The sequence below is a fragment of the Mustelus asterias genome, chromosome 30 (assembly GCF_964213995.1).
Source record: "Mustelus asterias chromosome 30, sMusAst1.hap1.1, whole genome shotgun sequence".
Lineage (NCBI taxonomy): Eukaryota > Metazoa > Chordata > Chondrichthyes > Carcharhiniformes > Triakidae > Mustelus > Mustelus asterias.
In genome coordinates, this window is record NC_135830.1 from 18,689,942 (window position 1) to 18,706,324 (window position 16,383).

Consider the following 16,383-nt stretch of genomic DNA (forward strand, 5'->3'; position numbering starts at 1 on the left):
GTAGGGCCTGGGTGGGATTGTGGTCGGTGCAGACTCGATGGGCCAAATGGTCTCTTTCTGTACTGTAGGGATTCTAAGATTCTAGCCTGCTGACACACCAGCGAGTTCAAAACTGATCACAGGGGTTGGGGATTCTGCTGTTATTGCTGCTGTTAATCACATCCAGGACTGAACCATGTTCATTCTGACAGTGGGTGAAGTGGGAGGGTCGGAGGGTTTCTTTCTGCTGGACTGGCTGGTCTCACAACTTTGCTTCCAGTGGGCTGATGCTCTTCGAGCCTGGGAGAGCACATTTCAACTGAAATGACCCACAAAAGCTGGTGAAGGACATTTATTTTATCCTGGATAGTAAATAGTGTTTTTCACCACTGCAGGGAGATCTAAAATAAATACAGAAAGAACTGGAAAAACGCAGCAGGTCTGGCAGCATCTGTGGAGAGAGAAACAGAGTTAACATTTCATGTAAAGTTTATTTATTAGTCACAAGTAGGCTTACATTAACACTGCAATGAAGTTACTGCGAAAATCCCCTACTCGCCACACTCCAGCGCCTGTTTGGGTACACGGAGGAGAATTTAGCCTGGCCAATGCACCTAACCTGCACATCTTTGGATGGTGGGAGGAAACCCACGCAGACATGGGGAGAATGTGCAAACTCCACACAGTGACCCAAGCCAGGATTCAAACCCGGGCCCCTGGCACTGTGAGGCAGCAGTGCTAACCACAGTGCCCCCATGCTGCCCTCAATGTAACTCATGTCCAATGTAACTCTACTTCAGAGCTAAAGAGAGGGAGAAATGTGATGGGTTTGATGCTGGTGAGAAAGGGGGGAGGGGCAGGTAGAACAAAAGGGAAAGTCAGGGATTGGTTAGAGGGCGGGCGAGATTAAATAACAAAAATGTCCTGGAACAAAAGGCAAAGGGAGAAGTAATGGTTATAATAAAGAAACAAAGCAGTTTTGTCGCTAGATTTCTTTAATTGGATCCTCAATTACTTGCCCCACTTTCTGTCATTATCAGGAATACAATAGAATTGGTCCATACTATCCCTTTATCTGGTTCTATACAATCCCTTATTCACACAGTTTCAAATGTTGAGGCTAATCAGAGCTTGAAGATCCCTCGTCAGTACATTTATCTTCATTGCACATTCTTTATACACAGCAATTAAACTTTTACATTTGACAGCAAATAAAACTCAGTCTTTCACTATAACTACGAACTCATTATTGAACCTTTAACTATAGTTCAATTAAGGCTCACCACTTATTCAATCATCTATTACTAACTGGTAACTAATTATTACAGTAATTTGTAAATTAATACATTTGGTTAATGTTGGGGAAATTCCTAGTAGTTTAGAGAAATTTCAAGTAACCAGGGGTTTAAATTTACTAATAAAATACTAACAATAAGTGAAATTTGATTTGATTTATTATTGTCACATGTATTAACATAGTGAAAAGTATTGTTTCTTGCACGCTATACAGACAAAGCATACCGTTCATAGAGAAGGAAAGGAGAGAGTGCAGAATGTAGTGTTACAGTTATAGCTAGGGTGTAGAGAAAGATTAATGCAAGGTAGGTCCATTCAAAAGTCTGACAGCAGCAGGGAAGAAGCTGTTCTTGAGTCGGTTGGTACGTGACCTCAGGCTTTTGTATCTTTTTCCCGAAGGTGGAAAAGAGAATGTGGGGTCCTTAATTATTCTGGCTGCTTTGCTGAGGGCAGCGGGAAGTGTAGACAGAGTCAATGGATGGGAGGCTGGTTTGCGTGATGGATTGGGCTACACTCACAATCTTTTGTAGTTCCTTCCGGTGTTGGGCAGAGCAGGAGCCATGCCAAGCTGTGATACAACCAGAAAGAATGAACTGAGATTAGGTTTACAACCTAACGGGGGAACAGCCTACATAAGACACAGATAAACACAGTAAGAGATTTAACTAAGTGTGTGATTTGGACAGGTAATTCTGATTTAGACGTGTATTTTGGATCTTTAAAAATGTATTTTAGCTGTATTTTAAAGAAATCTGTACACTTTAGCCAAAGGCAGGTTGCTGCAAAGCCTAATGGGGGAAGATGCATATTGAGATGAACCACAATCTTTAGGACAATGAAACTACAGAATGTGTAAATTCTTATCAATAACAGTTACAAGCAGGAAGATCTTCTCGGCCCCTTCACAAATAGGGTAGTTCATATTGTGCAGATAACGCAGGCCTTTTCAGAGTCCCTAATGAATAGGGTTGTTCACACTGTCCAGATAAGACAGCTGGCCTTAGGGTCCCTTATGAACAGAATTGTTCATATTGTCCAGATAAGGTAGGCCTTTTCAAACACAAGAACGTACGTAGAGTCATAGAGGTTCACAGCATGGAACCAGGCCCTTCGGCCAACTTGTCCATGCTGCCCTTGTTTGTTAATGACTAAGCTAGTCCCGATTGCCCGCGTTTGGCCCATATCCCTTGATAGCCATCTTACTCATGTAACTGTCTTAAAAGATTTTTAAAAGACAAAATTGTACCCACTTCACTGCTACCTCTGGCAGCTTGTTCCAGACGCTCACCACCCTCTGTGAGAAAAAATTGCCCCTCTGGACTCTTTTGTATCTCTCCCCTCAAACCTACACCCTCAAGTTTTAGACTCCCCTATCTTTGGGAAAAGATATTGACTATCTAATTGATCTATGCCCCTCATTATTTTATAGACCTAAACCTCCTACGCTCCAGAGGAAAAATGTCCCAGTCTATCCAATCTCTCCTTATAACTCAAACCATCAAGTCCCGGTAGCATCCTAGTAAATCTTTTCTCACTCTTTCTAGTTTAATAATATCCTTTCTATAATAGGGTGACCAAAACTGTACACAGTATTCCAAGTGTGATCTTACCAATGTCTTGTACAACATCAACAAGACGTCCCAACTCCTCTATTAAATGTTCTGACCAATGAAACTAAGCATGCCGAATGCGTTCTTCACCACCCTATCTACCTGTGACTCCACTTTCAATGAGTTATGAACCTGTACCCATAGATCTCTTTGTTCAGTAACTCTCTCCAATGTTCTACCAGTAACTGAGTAAGTCCTGCCCTGGTTCGATCTACCAAAATGCATCACCTTTCATTTATCTAAATTAAACTCCATCTGCCATTCGTCAGCCCACTGACCCAATTGATCAGGATCCCGTTGCAATCCAAGATAACCTTCTTCACTGTCCACTATGCCACCAATCTTGGCGTCATCTGCAAACTTACTAACCGTGCCTCCTAAATTCTCATCCAAATCATTAATATAAATGACAAATAACAGTGGACCCAGCACTGATCCCTGAGGCACACCGCTGGTCACAGGCCTCCAGTTTGAAAAACAACCCTCTACACACACCCTCTGCCTTCTGTCATCAAGCCAATTTTGTATCCATTTGGCTACCTCACCCTGTCTCCTGTGAGATTTAATCTTATGCAACAACCTACCATGCGGTACCTTGTCAAAGGTCTTGCTAAAGTCCATGTAGACAACATCAACTGCACTGCCCTCATCTACCTTCTTGGTTACCCCTTCAAAAAAACTAAAATTTATGAGACACCGATTTTCCACTCACAAAGCTATGCTGACTGTCCCTAATCAGTCCTTGCCTCTCTAAATGCCTGTAGATCCTATCTCTCAGAATACCTTCTAACAACTTACCCACTACAGATGTGAGGCTCACCAGCCTGTACTTCCCAGGCTTTTCCCTGTAGTCCTTTTTAAACAAACGCACAACATTTGCCACCCTCCAATCTGCAGGCATCTCACCTGTGGCTGTCGATGATTCAAAAATCTTTGCTAGGGGACCCACAATTTCCTCCCTAATCTCCCATAATGTCCTGGGTGTTCACCAGGTCCCGGGTATTTATCTACCTTGATGCGCTTTAAGACTTCCAGCACTTCCTTCTCTGTTATATGTACAATCCTCAAGATATCACTATTTATTTCATAGATCATAGAAACCCAACAGTGCAGAAGGAGGCCATTCGGCCCATCGAGTCTGCACCGACCACAATCCCACCCAGGCCCTACCCCCACATATTTACCTGCTAATCCCTCTAACCTACGCATCTCAGGACTCTAAGGGGCAATTTTTAACCTGGCCAATCAACCTAACCCGCGCATCTTTGGACTGTGGGAGGAAACCGGAGCACCTGGAGGAAACCCACGCAGACACGAGGAGAATGTGCAAACTCCACACAGACAGTGACCCGAGCCGGGAATCGAACCCAGGACCCTGGAGCTGTGAAGCAGCAGTGCTAACCACTGTGCTACCGTGCCGCCCAAGTTCCCCAAGTTCCCGAGTATCCATGCCTTTCTCAACAGTAAATACTGATGAGAAATATTCATTTAGGATCTCACCCATCTCTTGTGGATCTGCACATAGATGACCTTGTTGATCCTTAAGAGGTCCTACTCTCTCCCTAGTTACTCTTTTGCCCTTTATGTATTTGTAGAATCTCTTTGGATTCTCCTTTGCCTCATCTGCCAAAGCAATCTCGTGTCCCCTTTTTGCCCTCCTGATTTCCCTCTTAACTCTACTTCTATACCCTCTGTACTCTAACAGAGGGAGGAAGCATCTGGATTTTACAGACAAATGAAAGGTCAAAGGGTAAATGCAATTGGCTAAAGTATATGACAGGTGTTAATTGTGACTGATTTGTATTGAAACTGACTGGTTCATAACTAACAGAAGGCAGGAAATGTAAACTCGAGGAAAGGTATGATTGGCCTGTCTGATCTATTGTAACCTCAGAGTGGTGTTGGAATGATCAAAGCCTTCTCTTGTCGTAAGGCATTGGACTGCCCAATGCTTATTCTCCCATCGATCTTTGGTTAATAAAGATACGTCTTTAACAGGGACACTGGCTTTTGTGAGTCTTTGTATTAGCTGAGTTTTTTGGCGATACCAAGCCTCCAAAGCAGTTCATGCAAGATACACTGGTTTAAAAATATACTTGGAAAGACAATAGGTTTCTTTCTTACTAATCTTGATCAGGTTGAACAATCAGCGTCATTCCTGAGCCAGACTTTAACAGAATATAATGTCCTCTAGCTTATCAAAATGATTGAAGAATTCCTTAGTTTGGACAACTTCTACTTGCTCAGCAGTGTCTAGAGGCGTTTAGCTCTATTGTATAAAGATCTCATCACATGTTGGAGTTTAACATGGCTTCCTTGACCTTGTTACTTATAACTGTGATTAGAGATGAAAGTGATCATTTTCATTTCTGAGGCACCCCTACAGTTTCCCACATCACAACAGTGACCACACTTCAAAAGAACTTGGCTGTAAAACACTTGCCAAGATCTTGTGGTCATGCAAGGAGCTGTAGGAATGTAATTTCTTTTTGGAAATAGTCCCCAAACTTGGATATATCACACTCAGTCCGCTCATGGAGATCATTAATAAAGACTGAGTCTTAATTTTGAGTAACAACCATGTCCCTCACTCCGTTTCCAAATCCCCTGTGAAAATCCAAACACAATATATCGTGAAATTATTTGTTTTAAAACAGAACGAGTTGTTGTGATTTGGAATTCACTGGCTGAAAATGGTGCAGGAAGAAAATTAAACTGGATCTTTCAAAAGGGAACTGGACAGATTCGAAATGAAATATGGGATTAATGGAAGAGGTTGTTCAAAGGGATATCATGGGTGCAATGGGAGGAATGGCCCCCTTCCCTGCTCTGAGACTCATTTGCATTTGAAGAAAGTGGTAAGTACCTGGAATCCACTTCCTACGAGGTGGGAGAAGCAGAGATGATGGAATGTTTCCAAAAGGACATTTGAGGGAAATAAACCTACAGGGATAGAATGGGGCAATGGTTTCATTCACAGGGAGCTAGCATGGACTTAATGGGCCGAATGGCTCCAATCTCGACCCTAATTCCTGACTGATCTAAAGACAGCGCCACCTGATGGGTATCCATAAAGCAAATGAAGGCAGCAGCAAAGGCTGATGGTTAAAAGAGCTAACTCTGTATCAGGCGGAGGACTGGGAGCAGCAGGCTGAAGGGGTTCTGTAGTGAGAAACGGGCTCATGAGCTCATTGGATATTGCTTTGCCTCGAACAGACATCGAGTGAACATAGACCCCTGTATGTTGTGCTCCTCAAAGACATGCCACCCCCTGAGAGAGGCACGACTCCCTCAGCCTTCGTGGCTAAAAGACAGTGATCAATTAGACCATAAGACCACAAGATATAGGAGCAGAATTAGGCCATTTGGCCCGTTGAGCCTGCTCTGCCATTCAAATCATGGCTGATATGATTCTCATCCCCATTCTTCTTCCTTCTCCCCCTAACCCTTGATCCCCTTATTGATCAAGAACCTATCCATCTCTGTCTCAAAGACACTCAATGACCTGACCTCCACAGCTCTGCGGCAATGAGTTCGACAGATTCACTACCTTCTGGCTGAAACCTACAGCAACAAAACAAGGCAATGGTTTGATTCACAGGGAGCCAGTATGGACTTAATGGGCTGAATGGTCCCATTCCGACCCAAATTCCTGATTGATCCAAAGAGAGTGTCACCTGATGGGTATCTATAAAGCAAATGAAGCCAGCAACAAAGGTTGATGGTTAAAAGAGCCAACTCTGTCAGGCTGAAGGGGTTCTGAAGGACGGGCACAGGAGCTGATTGGATGGTGGCTGTTGCTTGGCTTCAAACAGATATTGATTGAACACAGATCCCTGTGTCGTGCTCCTGAGAGAAATACCACCCCCTGAGAGAGGCACGACTCCCTCAGCCTCAGTGACTTAAAGACAGCGATTGATCAGTGCCTGTTCTGTCAATATGTGACTGAAAGCACATCTCAGCCAGCGAGACCCAGAGGAGAAGAAGACAAAGAGGTTTAGCCAGTGTTGACCTGCAGGAACAACCAACGCACAAAGAAAGGTCCCCTGAGTCCGGGACTCAGAGATATTGGAACAAACGCCCATCGGCAGGGAGCCTGATCAACTCGCCTCACCTTGCACTGGGTAGTATTTCAGTTCAAGCCGTGCACTTTGCGTTTCGCTTATCATAGAAATCATAGAAACCCTACAGTACAGAAAGAGGCCCTTCGGCCCATCGAGTCTGCACCGACCACAATCCCACCCAGGCCCTACCCCCATATCCCTACATATTTACCCGCTAATCCCTCTAACCTACACATCTCAGGACACTAAGGGCAACTTTAGCATGGCCAATCAACCTAACCTGCACATCTTTGGACTGTGGGAGGAAACCGGAGCACCCGGAGGAAACCCACGCAGACACGAGGAGAATGTGCAAACTCCACACAGACAGTGACCCGAGCCGGGAATCGAACCCAGGTCCCTGGAGCTGTGAAGCAGCAGTGCTAACCACTGTGCCACCGTGCCGCCCTCAGTATTTTATATCAGTATTTTAGCAAGTGTTGAGGAAAAAGAAAGTTCAAGTGTTTATTGAGTGTTTGAAAGTAATCAGCTTTCCAGCAAGTTAACTAAAGAATAGTTCAGGTTCATTGAGTGTTTTTCTTTAACCTTAATAAAGATGGAGTTATACAAAATATCCTGCGTCAGCGTTCCTTGTCCGCCACGTTGCTTGATACCCTAGTCTGAGGGTCATAAGAACATAAGAAATAGGAGCAGGAGTAGGCCATCTAGCCCCTCGAGCCTGCCCCGCCATTCAATAAGATCATGGCTGATCTGAAGTGAATCGGTTCCACTTACCCGCCTGATCCCCATAACCCCTAATTCCCTTACCAATCAGGAATCCATCTATCCGTGATTTAAACACATTCAACAAGGTAGCCTCCACCACTTCAGTGGGCAGAGAATTCCAGAGATTCACCATCCTCTGAGAGAAGAAGTTCCTCCTCAACTCTGTCCTAAACTGACCCCCCTTTATTTTGAGGCTGTGCCCTCTAGTTCTAGTTTCCTTTCTAAGTGTTAAGAATCTCTCCACCTCTACCCTATCCAGCCCCTTCATTATCTTATAGGTCTCTATAAGATCCCTCCTCAGCCTTCTAAATTCCAACGAGTACAAACCCAATCTGCTCAGTCTCTCCTCTTAATCAACACCCCTCATCTCTGATATCAACCTGGTGAACCTTCTCTGGACTCCCTCCAAGGCCAATATATCCTTCCGCAAATAAGGGGACCAATACTGCACACAGTATTCCAGCTGCGGCCTCACCAATGCCCTGTACAGATACAGCAAGACATCTCTGCTTTTATATTCTATCCCCCTTGCCATATAGGCCAACATCCCAAAGTCCAAAGATGTGCGGGTTAGGTTGATTGGCCAGGTTAAAAATTGCCCCTTAGAGTCCTGGGATGCGTAGGTTAGAGGGATTAGCGGGTAAATATGTGGGGGTAGGGCCTGGGTGGGATTGTGTTCGGTGCAGACTCGATGGGCCGAATGGCCTCCTTCTGCACTGTAGGGATTCTATGATCCCATTTGCCTTCTTGATCACCTGTTGCACCTGCAGACTGGGTTTTTGTGTCTCATGCACAAGGACCCCCAGGGTCCCTTTGCACAGTAGCATGTTGTAATTTTTTTCCATTTAGATAATAATCCAATTTGCTATTATTTCCTCCAAAGTGAATAACCTCGCATTTGTCAGCGAGAGAAATTTCAGCTGCTCCAGTCTCTCCAACTCACTGAAGTCCCTCATCCCTCTAGCCATTCTTGAAAATCTCCTCTGCACCCTCTCAATTCTTTCTGAAAGTGTGGGGCACATATGTCAGATTCCATTCCAGAGGGATAGAATTGAAAAGCAGGGAGGTTATGTTCAACTTGTTTCGAACCAGGGTTCGGCTACACTGGGAGCACTGTCAACATTTGTGATCTCCATTTAGAAAAAGGAAATAGAGGCACTGGAGAAGGAGCAACAAAGATTCACAAGAATAATCCCAGAACTGAGCATTTAACCCTCAAGAAAGGCTGGGGCTGCTTTTCTCTGGAAAAGAGAAGACTGAAGGGTGATCTGATGGAAGTCTTTAAGGTTATGAAGGGGTTCAATAATCCAATAGGGATTTCAGGAGAAACCTCTTTACCCAGCGAGTGGTGAGAATGTGGAACTCACTAACACAGCGAGTGGTTGAGGTGAACAGCACGAATACATTGAAGGGGAAGCTGGATACAGACATGAGGGAGAAAGGAATAGAAGGATATGCTGATGGGGGGGGAGGGGGGGGGAGGGGGGTGGGGGGAGGTGAAGAGGTGTGGGTGGAGGCTCATGTGGAGCATAAATACTGACATAGACCAATTGAGCTGACTGGCCCGGCCCTGGGCTGTAGACTCAATGGACAAGTCTAATTATTTCAGATCTACCTGCAGTGGTGGTGGGAAAAACACTATTTACTATCCAGAATAAACTAAATGTCCTTCACCAGCTTTTGTGGATCATTACAGTGGAAATGTGCTCTCCCAGGCTCAAAGAGCATCAGCCCACTGGAGGCAAAGTTGTGAGACCGGCCAGTCCAGCAGAAAGAAACCCTCCGACCCTCCCACTTCACCCACTGTCAGAATGAACATGGTTCAGTCCTGGATGTGATTAACAGCAGCAATAACAGCAGAACCCAAGCCCTGTCATCACTGGTGTCTGAGCAGGAGGAATGAATTTGTGAATTCCTTCCCACGCTGAGAGCAGGTGAACAGTCTCTTCTCAGTGTGAATGCGCTGGTGGACCGTCAGTTCCGGAGAGCTTTTGAAGCCGCTCCCACAGTCAGAGCATTTAAAGGGTCTCTCCTAGTTGTAACTCACATTGTGCCTCAGCAGTTGGGGTATCGAGTGAATCCTTTTGCACACACAGAGCAGGTGAATGGTCTCTCCCGGTGTGAACTCGCTGGTGTCTCCTCAGCGTGCATGCCCTTCCAAACCTCTTTGTGCAGTGAGAGCAGCTGAACGGTCTCTCCCCAGTGTGAATGCGCTGGTGGTCCATCAGATGTTCAGCAATTTTGAAGCCACTCCCACAGTCGGAGCATTTAAAGGGTCTCTCCTGGGAGTGAGTGACTTTGTGTCTCTGCAGACTGGATAACCGAGTGAATCCGTTCCCACACTCGGAGCAGGTGAACGGTCTCTCCCCGCTGTGAACTCGCTGGTGTGTCAGCAGGGCGGATGACTGAGTGAATCTCTTCCCGCACTTGATGCAGGTGAATGGGCTCTGCTCGGTGTGAAGGCGCTGGTGTGTCAGCAGGCTGGATGACTGGGTGAATCCCTTCCCACACGTAGAGCAGATGAACGGCCTCTCCCCAGTGTGAATGCGCTGGTGTAGCCGCAGTTTGGAGGACTGAATGAATCCTTTCCCACACACACCACAGGTGAATGGCCTCTCACTGGTGTGAACTCGCTGGTGTTTCCGCAGGCTGGTCGACCATTTAAATCTCTTTGTGCAGTGAGAGCAGCTGAACGGTTTCTCCCCAGTGTGAATGCGCTGGTGGGACACCAGTTCCCCAGAGCTTTTGAAGCCAAACCCACAGTCAGAGCATTTAAAGGGTCTCTCATTGGTGTGAGTGAATTTGTGTGTCTGCAGTGCAGATGTCCGAATGAATCCCTTCCCACACACATTGCAGGTGAACGGTCTCTCCCCAGTGTGAATTCGTTGGTGTGTCCGCAGTTCGGAGGACCGAGTGAATCCCTTCCCACACACAGAGCAGGTGAATGGTCTCTCCCCGGTGTGAACTCGCTGGTGTCTCCGCAGTGTGGATGACCATTTAAATTTCATTGCGCAGTGAGAGCAGCTGAACGGTTTCTCCTCACTGTGAATGCGCTGGTGGGACACCAGTTCTCCAGAGCTTTTGAATCCGCTCCCACAGTCAGAGCATTTAAAGGGTCTCTCATTGGTGTGAGTGAGATTGTGACTCAGCAGGTGGGAGAACTTAATGTATCCCTTCCCACACACTGAGCAAGTGAAGGGTCTCTCCCGAGTGTGACTGCGTTGATGAATTTCCAAATCACAGGGCAACATGAATCCTTGTCCACAATCGTCACATTTCCACAGTTGCTCCATGGTGCGGGTGTCCTTGTGACTCTCCAGGTTTGAAGATCAGTTGAATCCTTGTCCACACACAGAACACGTGTACGGTCTCTCTCCACTGTAAACGGTGCAATGTTGTTTCAGGCTGTGTAACTGGTTAAAGCTGTTCCACTATCAGTGAACTGGAACACTCTCACTCAGGTCTGTGTGTTGGTGCTTTTCCAGTCACACTGATGTTAAAAATCTCCTGAAGCAAACAGAACAGAGAAACGATGCTTTTAAAGATTCAAAGGTCGATGATATTCAGGTCCCAATAAATCGAGTGAGTGTGTCAGATCTTGACGTGACATTTAGTTTGAGATTTCTGTCAGTAAATCCTTACCTCCTGATATCTGTGAAAGGAATGTACAACAGACATCACTGTCAGCACAGGATAGAAATTCAGAACAGACTATTCTAGTTTCTATGGAACATTCTTTCCTCTCTCATTCCCCAAAAGCTGTCAAATCTCCATCCCACACACCCTCCCTCCATTCTCACTCTGCTGTACTGAGTAGACAACCTCTTAAATCTATTGAAGGTGCCAATTCAGGCTGATTAACGGATCCATGCTGACCACTTCCTGTGCTGGACACAGAGATCTGAAAATCTACGTGTAACAACCGGCCTACACGCTAGAAATTAAAATCTTTGCCATATGCGGGACCGGATTGGGAGAAGGAGAAGGATGTGGGGAAGAATTTTATTTTGGTGCAGAATGGTCATTACCTGGAACCCGCTGCCTCAGAGGGTTGCGGAAGTGCAAATGATCCATGATTAATCTTCAAGCTGACAGCCAGGTTAAAGTTTTACATTTGGCCATAAATGAGCAGACTGATGATGTGTGTAATGCACTGTATTACCTGGTTACAGATACATGAAGAATGTGAGGAGGATCTTTATTTAGGCAGAGAGTGGTGACCTGGAAGTTAAAAATTGAAGCTCAAAATGAAAATGGAAAGGGGGAGAAAAGAAAGTGTTTTACTCACAGATGTTGGAGACAGGATGAAGTTTCAGTCTGTGTCTGAAGCTCAATCTTCATTCAGAGGCCGAGCAGCAGCACCTTTGCTGGGCAGGAGTGAGCAGCTGAACATTGCCCAGTTTCCGCATTCAGACAATGGGGGAAGCTCTGATTGGCTGGAGGAGCAGAGTCCTTCCGGTCCTCCAACTCTTTCCATTGGTCAATACCTCAAGCATGAGGGTCAGAGGTTGGGCTTTCCCCCGCACATGCGCGGCTGCCTCTCTCCCTTGGACATGCGCAGTCCCGGGCCGCGGGGCGGGGCGGAGGGGAAGCAGTGGGTATCGCCGAGCGGCTTCTCGCTCTGGCCGGAGCCCGTCAGCCGGTTGCCTGGAAACCTTGGCTCGAGGAGGTGCAGAGAGGGAACAATGGGTGGGGGCGGGGCTCCCGGGTCCGCGCGCCCGAGCCTCCCGCACGGCAACGCCAGGACGTCACAGGGCTCTCCTCTGCACATGCGCAGCTTCCCCTCTCCCTTGGACATGCGCAGTCCCGGGCCGGGGGAGATCATGGAGCGTATTGTCGCTCTGGCCGGAGCCCGTCAGCCGGTTGCCTGGAAACCTTGGCTCGAGGAGGTGCAGAGAGGGAACAATGGGTGGGGGCGGGGCTCCCGGGTCCGCGCGGCGGAGATCCCACCCCCCTGACCTTGGGGGAGTGGACAGAGCAAAACCTCCTCCTGTCTGCAACCTCTGTGAGTGAAACACTTCCTTTTCAACCCCCTTCTCAGTCTGGGGGAAGCTGGGGACTTGCAGCAACTGAAGGGAAAGGAAGTGAATGCAGTCAGTATGTTGCACACATTGTTACTCCAGTCAGAGAGACATATATCTGTCTGGCAGCCTGCATGGAGATTTCCAGCTCTCTGTGTGTCCAGGACAGGAAGCAGTGAGCATGGATCTGTCAATCAGCCTCAATCAGCACCTTCAGGAGAATTGGGAGGGTGAATATTAGATACAGCAGAGTGAGAATGGAGGGAGAGTGTGTGGGATGGAGATTCACAGCTTTTGGGGAATGAGAGAGGAAAGAATGTTCCATAGAAACTAGAATTGTCTGTTCTGAATTTCTATCCTGTACTGACTGTGATGAAGTTTCCAAACTTGTTTGCAGGATATCAGAAGGTGAGGATTTACTGACAAAAATATTGAAAGAAACATCACATCAACACCTGACAGAGTCGCTCAATTCATCGGGACCTAATATTATCGGCCTTTGGATCTAGAAGGAGAAATGTTTCCCTGTTCTGTCTGTGTCAACAGGCCTTTAATATCAACGTGACTGGAAATGCACGCACACACCAGAGTGAGAGTGTTCCAGTGCAGTGAGTGTGGAAAGAGCTTTAACCAGTTACACAGCTTGAAAATACATTGCAGCATTCACAGCGGGAGAGACTGTGTGAGATTTAACTGATTGTTTAACCTGGAGAGTCACAAGGACACCCGCACCATGGAGAAACCGTGGAAATGTGGGGACTGTGGGAAGGGGTTCAAAGCCCCATCTGATCTGGAAACTCGTCAACACAGTCACACTGGGGAGAGGCCATTCACCTGCTCTATGTGTGGGAAGGGATTCACTCACTCATCCAACCTGCAGACACACCAGCGAGTTCACACTGGGGAGAAACCATTCACCTGCTCTCAGTGTGGGACGGGATTCATTCCGTTATCCAACCTGTGGGCACACCAGCGAGTTCACACTGGGGAGAGGCCGTTCACTTGCTCTCAGTGTGGGGACGGATTCATTCAGTTATCCCACTGCAGACACACCAGCGAGTTCACACTGGGGAGAGGCCGTTCAGCTGCTCTCAGTGTGGGAAGGGATTCAGAGTTTCATCCGCCCTACTGAGACACCAACAAGTTCATGAGTGATATTCGGGGTTGGATTTTGCTGTTATTGTTTCTGCTCTCAGTTACATCCAGGACTGCATTTTGTTCATTCTCACAGTTGGTCAATGGGGAGGGTCGGAGGGTTTCTTTCTGCTGGACTGGCCGGTCTCACGACTTTGCCTCCAATGTACTGATGATCTTTGAGTCTTGTTGCAAATACCTGGTTTCAAGTTTCACACGGATCACAGAGTGACAGGGTGTTAGGAATCATAGAATCCCTACAGTGCAGAAGGAGCCATTCGGCCCATCGAGTCTGCACTGACCACAATCCCACCCAGGCCCTATCCCCATAACCCCATGCATTTACCTTTGCTACTCCCCCTAACACTAAGGGGTGATTTAGCATGGCCAATCCACCTAACCTGCACATTTTGGACTGTGGGAGGCAACCGGGGCACCCGGAGGAAACACTTGCAGACATGGGGAGAATGTGCAAACTCCGCACAGACAGTGACCCAAGCCGGGAATCGAACCCAGGCCGGAAGTTAAGAGCTATTTAGTCAGCATTTCTGTTTGGAATCCCCCAACATGCCCATCCAATTTCCTTTGTAATTGTTTATTGTCTCCACTTCCTCCACCCTCGTAGGCAGCGAGTTCCAGGTCATTACCATTCGCTGCATCAAAATATTCTTCCCCACATCACCCCTGCACCTCTGATCTAAAACCTTAAATCTGTTCCCCGCTCATCCTTGTCCCATCAGCTAATGGGAACAGCTTTTCTTTGTCCACCTTATCTAAACCTGTCAGAATCTTGTCCACCTCTATCAAATCTCCCCTCAACCTCCTTTGCTCCAAGGGGAACAACCCCAGCCTGACATCGACAATAAAGCACAAACTAACAGAATATGTTAATCCCTGAGATTAAATGGAAATGTTTAATTTCTGTTTTAAAGATTTTGTGAATATATTGTCCTGGACAATAAAGAAATTGGAATAACTCAATTTGGGCGAGGTTGAATGGAATATATCAATGTGGAATCCTGGTTCATTCCTATGAAAGTCTGGAATGTGCTGATGGGATGAATAAATTGATCACTTTCTCTGGGAGATATTTACATCCCTGTCCATTGTTCGAGGACAACCTGGGACTAAAAAGACTAATAGATCAGAATAGGTTAATTTAGAGTGAATATACTGGAGAAGAATTACAAAGTACCTGGAGTTACAAAGGTACTGTTTACATAGAACTACATATAACCACTATTAGAGAATTTAAACATGTATTTTTGAAAACTGATTATATTCTGTATTAAAATCAGACACCTTGGCTAATGACACTCTAAGGCATGATGGTATATAGCTATATAAGAAGAACCACATTCTTTGAAAACAATACAGCTACTGAGTGAAGCAAAAGAAAAGTCTTATCAGTGTCGGCTCCAGACAGTACAAGCTTCCCAGACAATTGAATGAACGAGAGCATACAGTTTTCCGTTAAAGAGTTGCTAGGACAGTTTTCCGATAAGGAGTTGCTCGGAGACAGTGGAAAATAACTTTTGAACTCTACGGACCTATGTATTCTCAAGCTGGCACAGATTAAAATGTTATTGGCCAAGGTAAATGATCTATACTAACAATGATTGCCTCACATCGGCTGGGTAAGCAGAGTGGGTGGACAAATGATTTTTAAAGTTGTATAATTGTAATATTGGAAGCAATGCAATTTAGAATTGTTTGGGTTGCCCCAAGTTATTCTCCTAAGCCCCTGGACCAAGCCTAGGCAATAAAGTACGGTTTCAACCAGAATTACTGTCTCCCTGAGTTCTTTGTATAAGCTGAGTTGTAAATCAGTGAAAGCCAGCATCATACTTGGTCTCTGAAACGCTCCTACATCCATGAACTTTGTTTCAAAGAAATCCACATTTGAAATCCCAGCCACCACATGAAATATCAGCACCATAACAGGGGGAGATAAGAAAGACAGACACTCACTTTGATCTTTTCATCAGCACATCTGAGAGTTAAGAATGTGTGACGTGATTTTGGGACACCGGAGTGAGTGTACAGATGTGATTTGTTACATGTGAAAAATAGCAAGCCTAAATTCATGGTGAGATGGAGTGAAGAGCGGGTCCCAAACACACACAGCTACTTGAGACACAGCAGGAGATGAAATGGTTAATGTGGCCAGGGGGTTGAGACAACATTGTGACACCAATGTGGACGGCACGGTAGCACAGTGGTTAGCACTGCTGCTTCACAGCTCCAGGGACCTGGGTTCGATTCCCAGCTTGGGTCACTGTGTGGAGTTTGCACATTCTCCTCGTGTCTGCGTGGGTTTCCTCCGGGTGCTCCGGTTTCCTCCCACAGTCCAAAGATGTGCGGGTTAGGTTGATTGGCCATGCTAAAATTGCCCCTTAGTGTCCTGTGATGTGTAGGTTAGAGGGATTAGCGGGTAAATATGTCGGGATATGGGGGTAGGGCCTGGGTGGGATTGTGGTTGGTGCAGACTCGATGGGCCGAATGGCCTCCTTC

The 16,383-nt window shown here is 46.3% G+C and overlaps 2 protein-coding genes across 4 annotated transcripts; one reads left to right on the top strand and one right to left on the bottom strand.

Annotated features, from left to right (window-relative positions):
* Nucleotides 1-960: 960 nt before the first annotated feature.
* Nucleotides 961-12,123, bottom strand: LOC144480765 (uncharacterized). The gene is made up of 3 exons (XM_078200341.1): nucleotides 12,003-12,123; nucleotides 9,762-11,366; nucleotides 961-1,843 (listed from the first exon to the last, which is right to left on the bottom strand). The coding sequence occupies exons 2-3, from the start codon at nucleotides 11,005-11,007 to the stop codon at nucleotides 1,698-1,700; spliced, it is 1,392 nt and encodes a 463-aa protein (XP_078056467.1). The 5' UTR covers nucleotides 11,008-11,366; nucleotides 12,003-12,123; the 3' UTR covers nucleotides 961-1,697.
* A 135-nt stretch (nucleotides 12,124-12,258) lies between these two features.
* LOC144481067 (uncharacterized) lies at nucleotides 12,259-15,652 on the top strand. Of its 3 annotated transcripts, none has more exons than XM_078200718.1 (2): nucleotides 12,259-12,719; nucleotides 13,133-15,652. In XM_078200718.1, exon 2 carries the CDS (start codon nucleotides 13,469-13,471, stop codon nucleotides 13,865-13,867), a length of 399 nt encoding a protein of 132 aa, XP_078056844.1. In that variant the 5' UTR covers nucleotides 12,259-12,719; nucleotides 13,133-13,468; the 3' UTR covers nucleotides 13,868-15,652. The 3 variants fall into 3 exon arrangements, with proteins under 3 accessions (XP_078056844.1, XP_078056846.1, XP_078056845.1); XM_078200720.1 differs by having other exon boundaries at nucleotides 12,259-12,383; nucleotides 13,133-15,646; XM_078200719.1 differs by having other exon boundaries at nucleotides 12,507-12,603.
* Nucleotides 15,653-16,383: the final 731 nt, after the last annotated feature.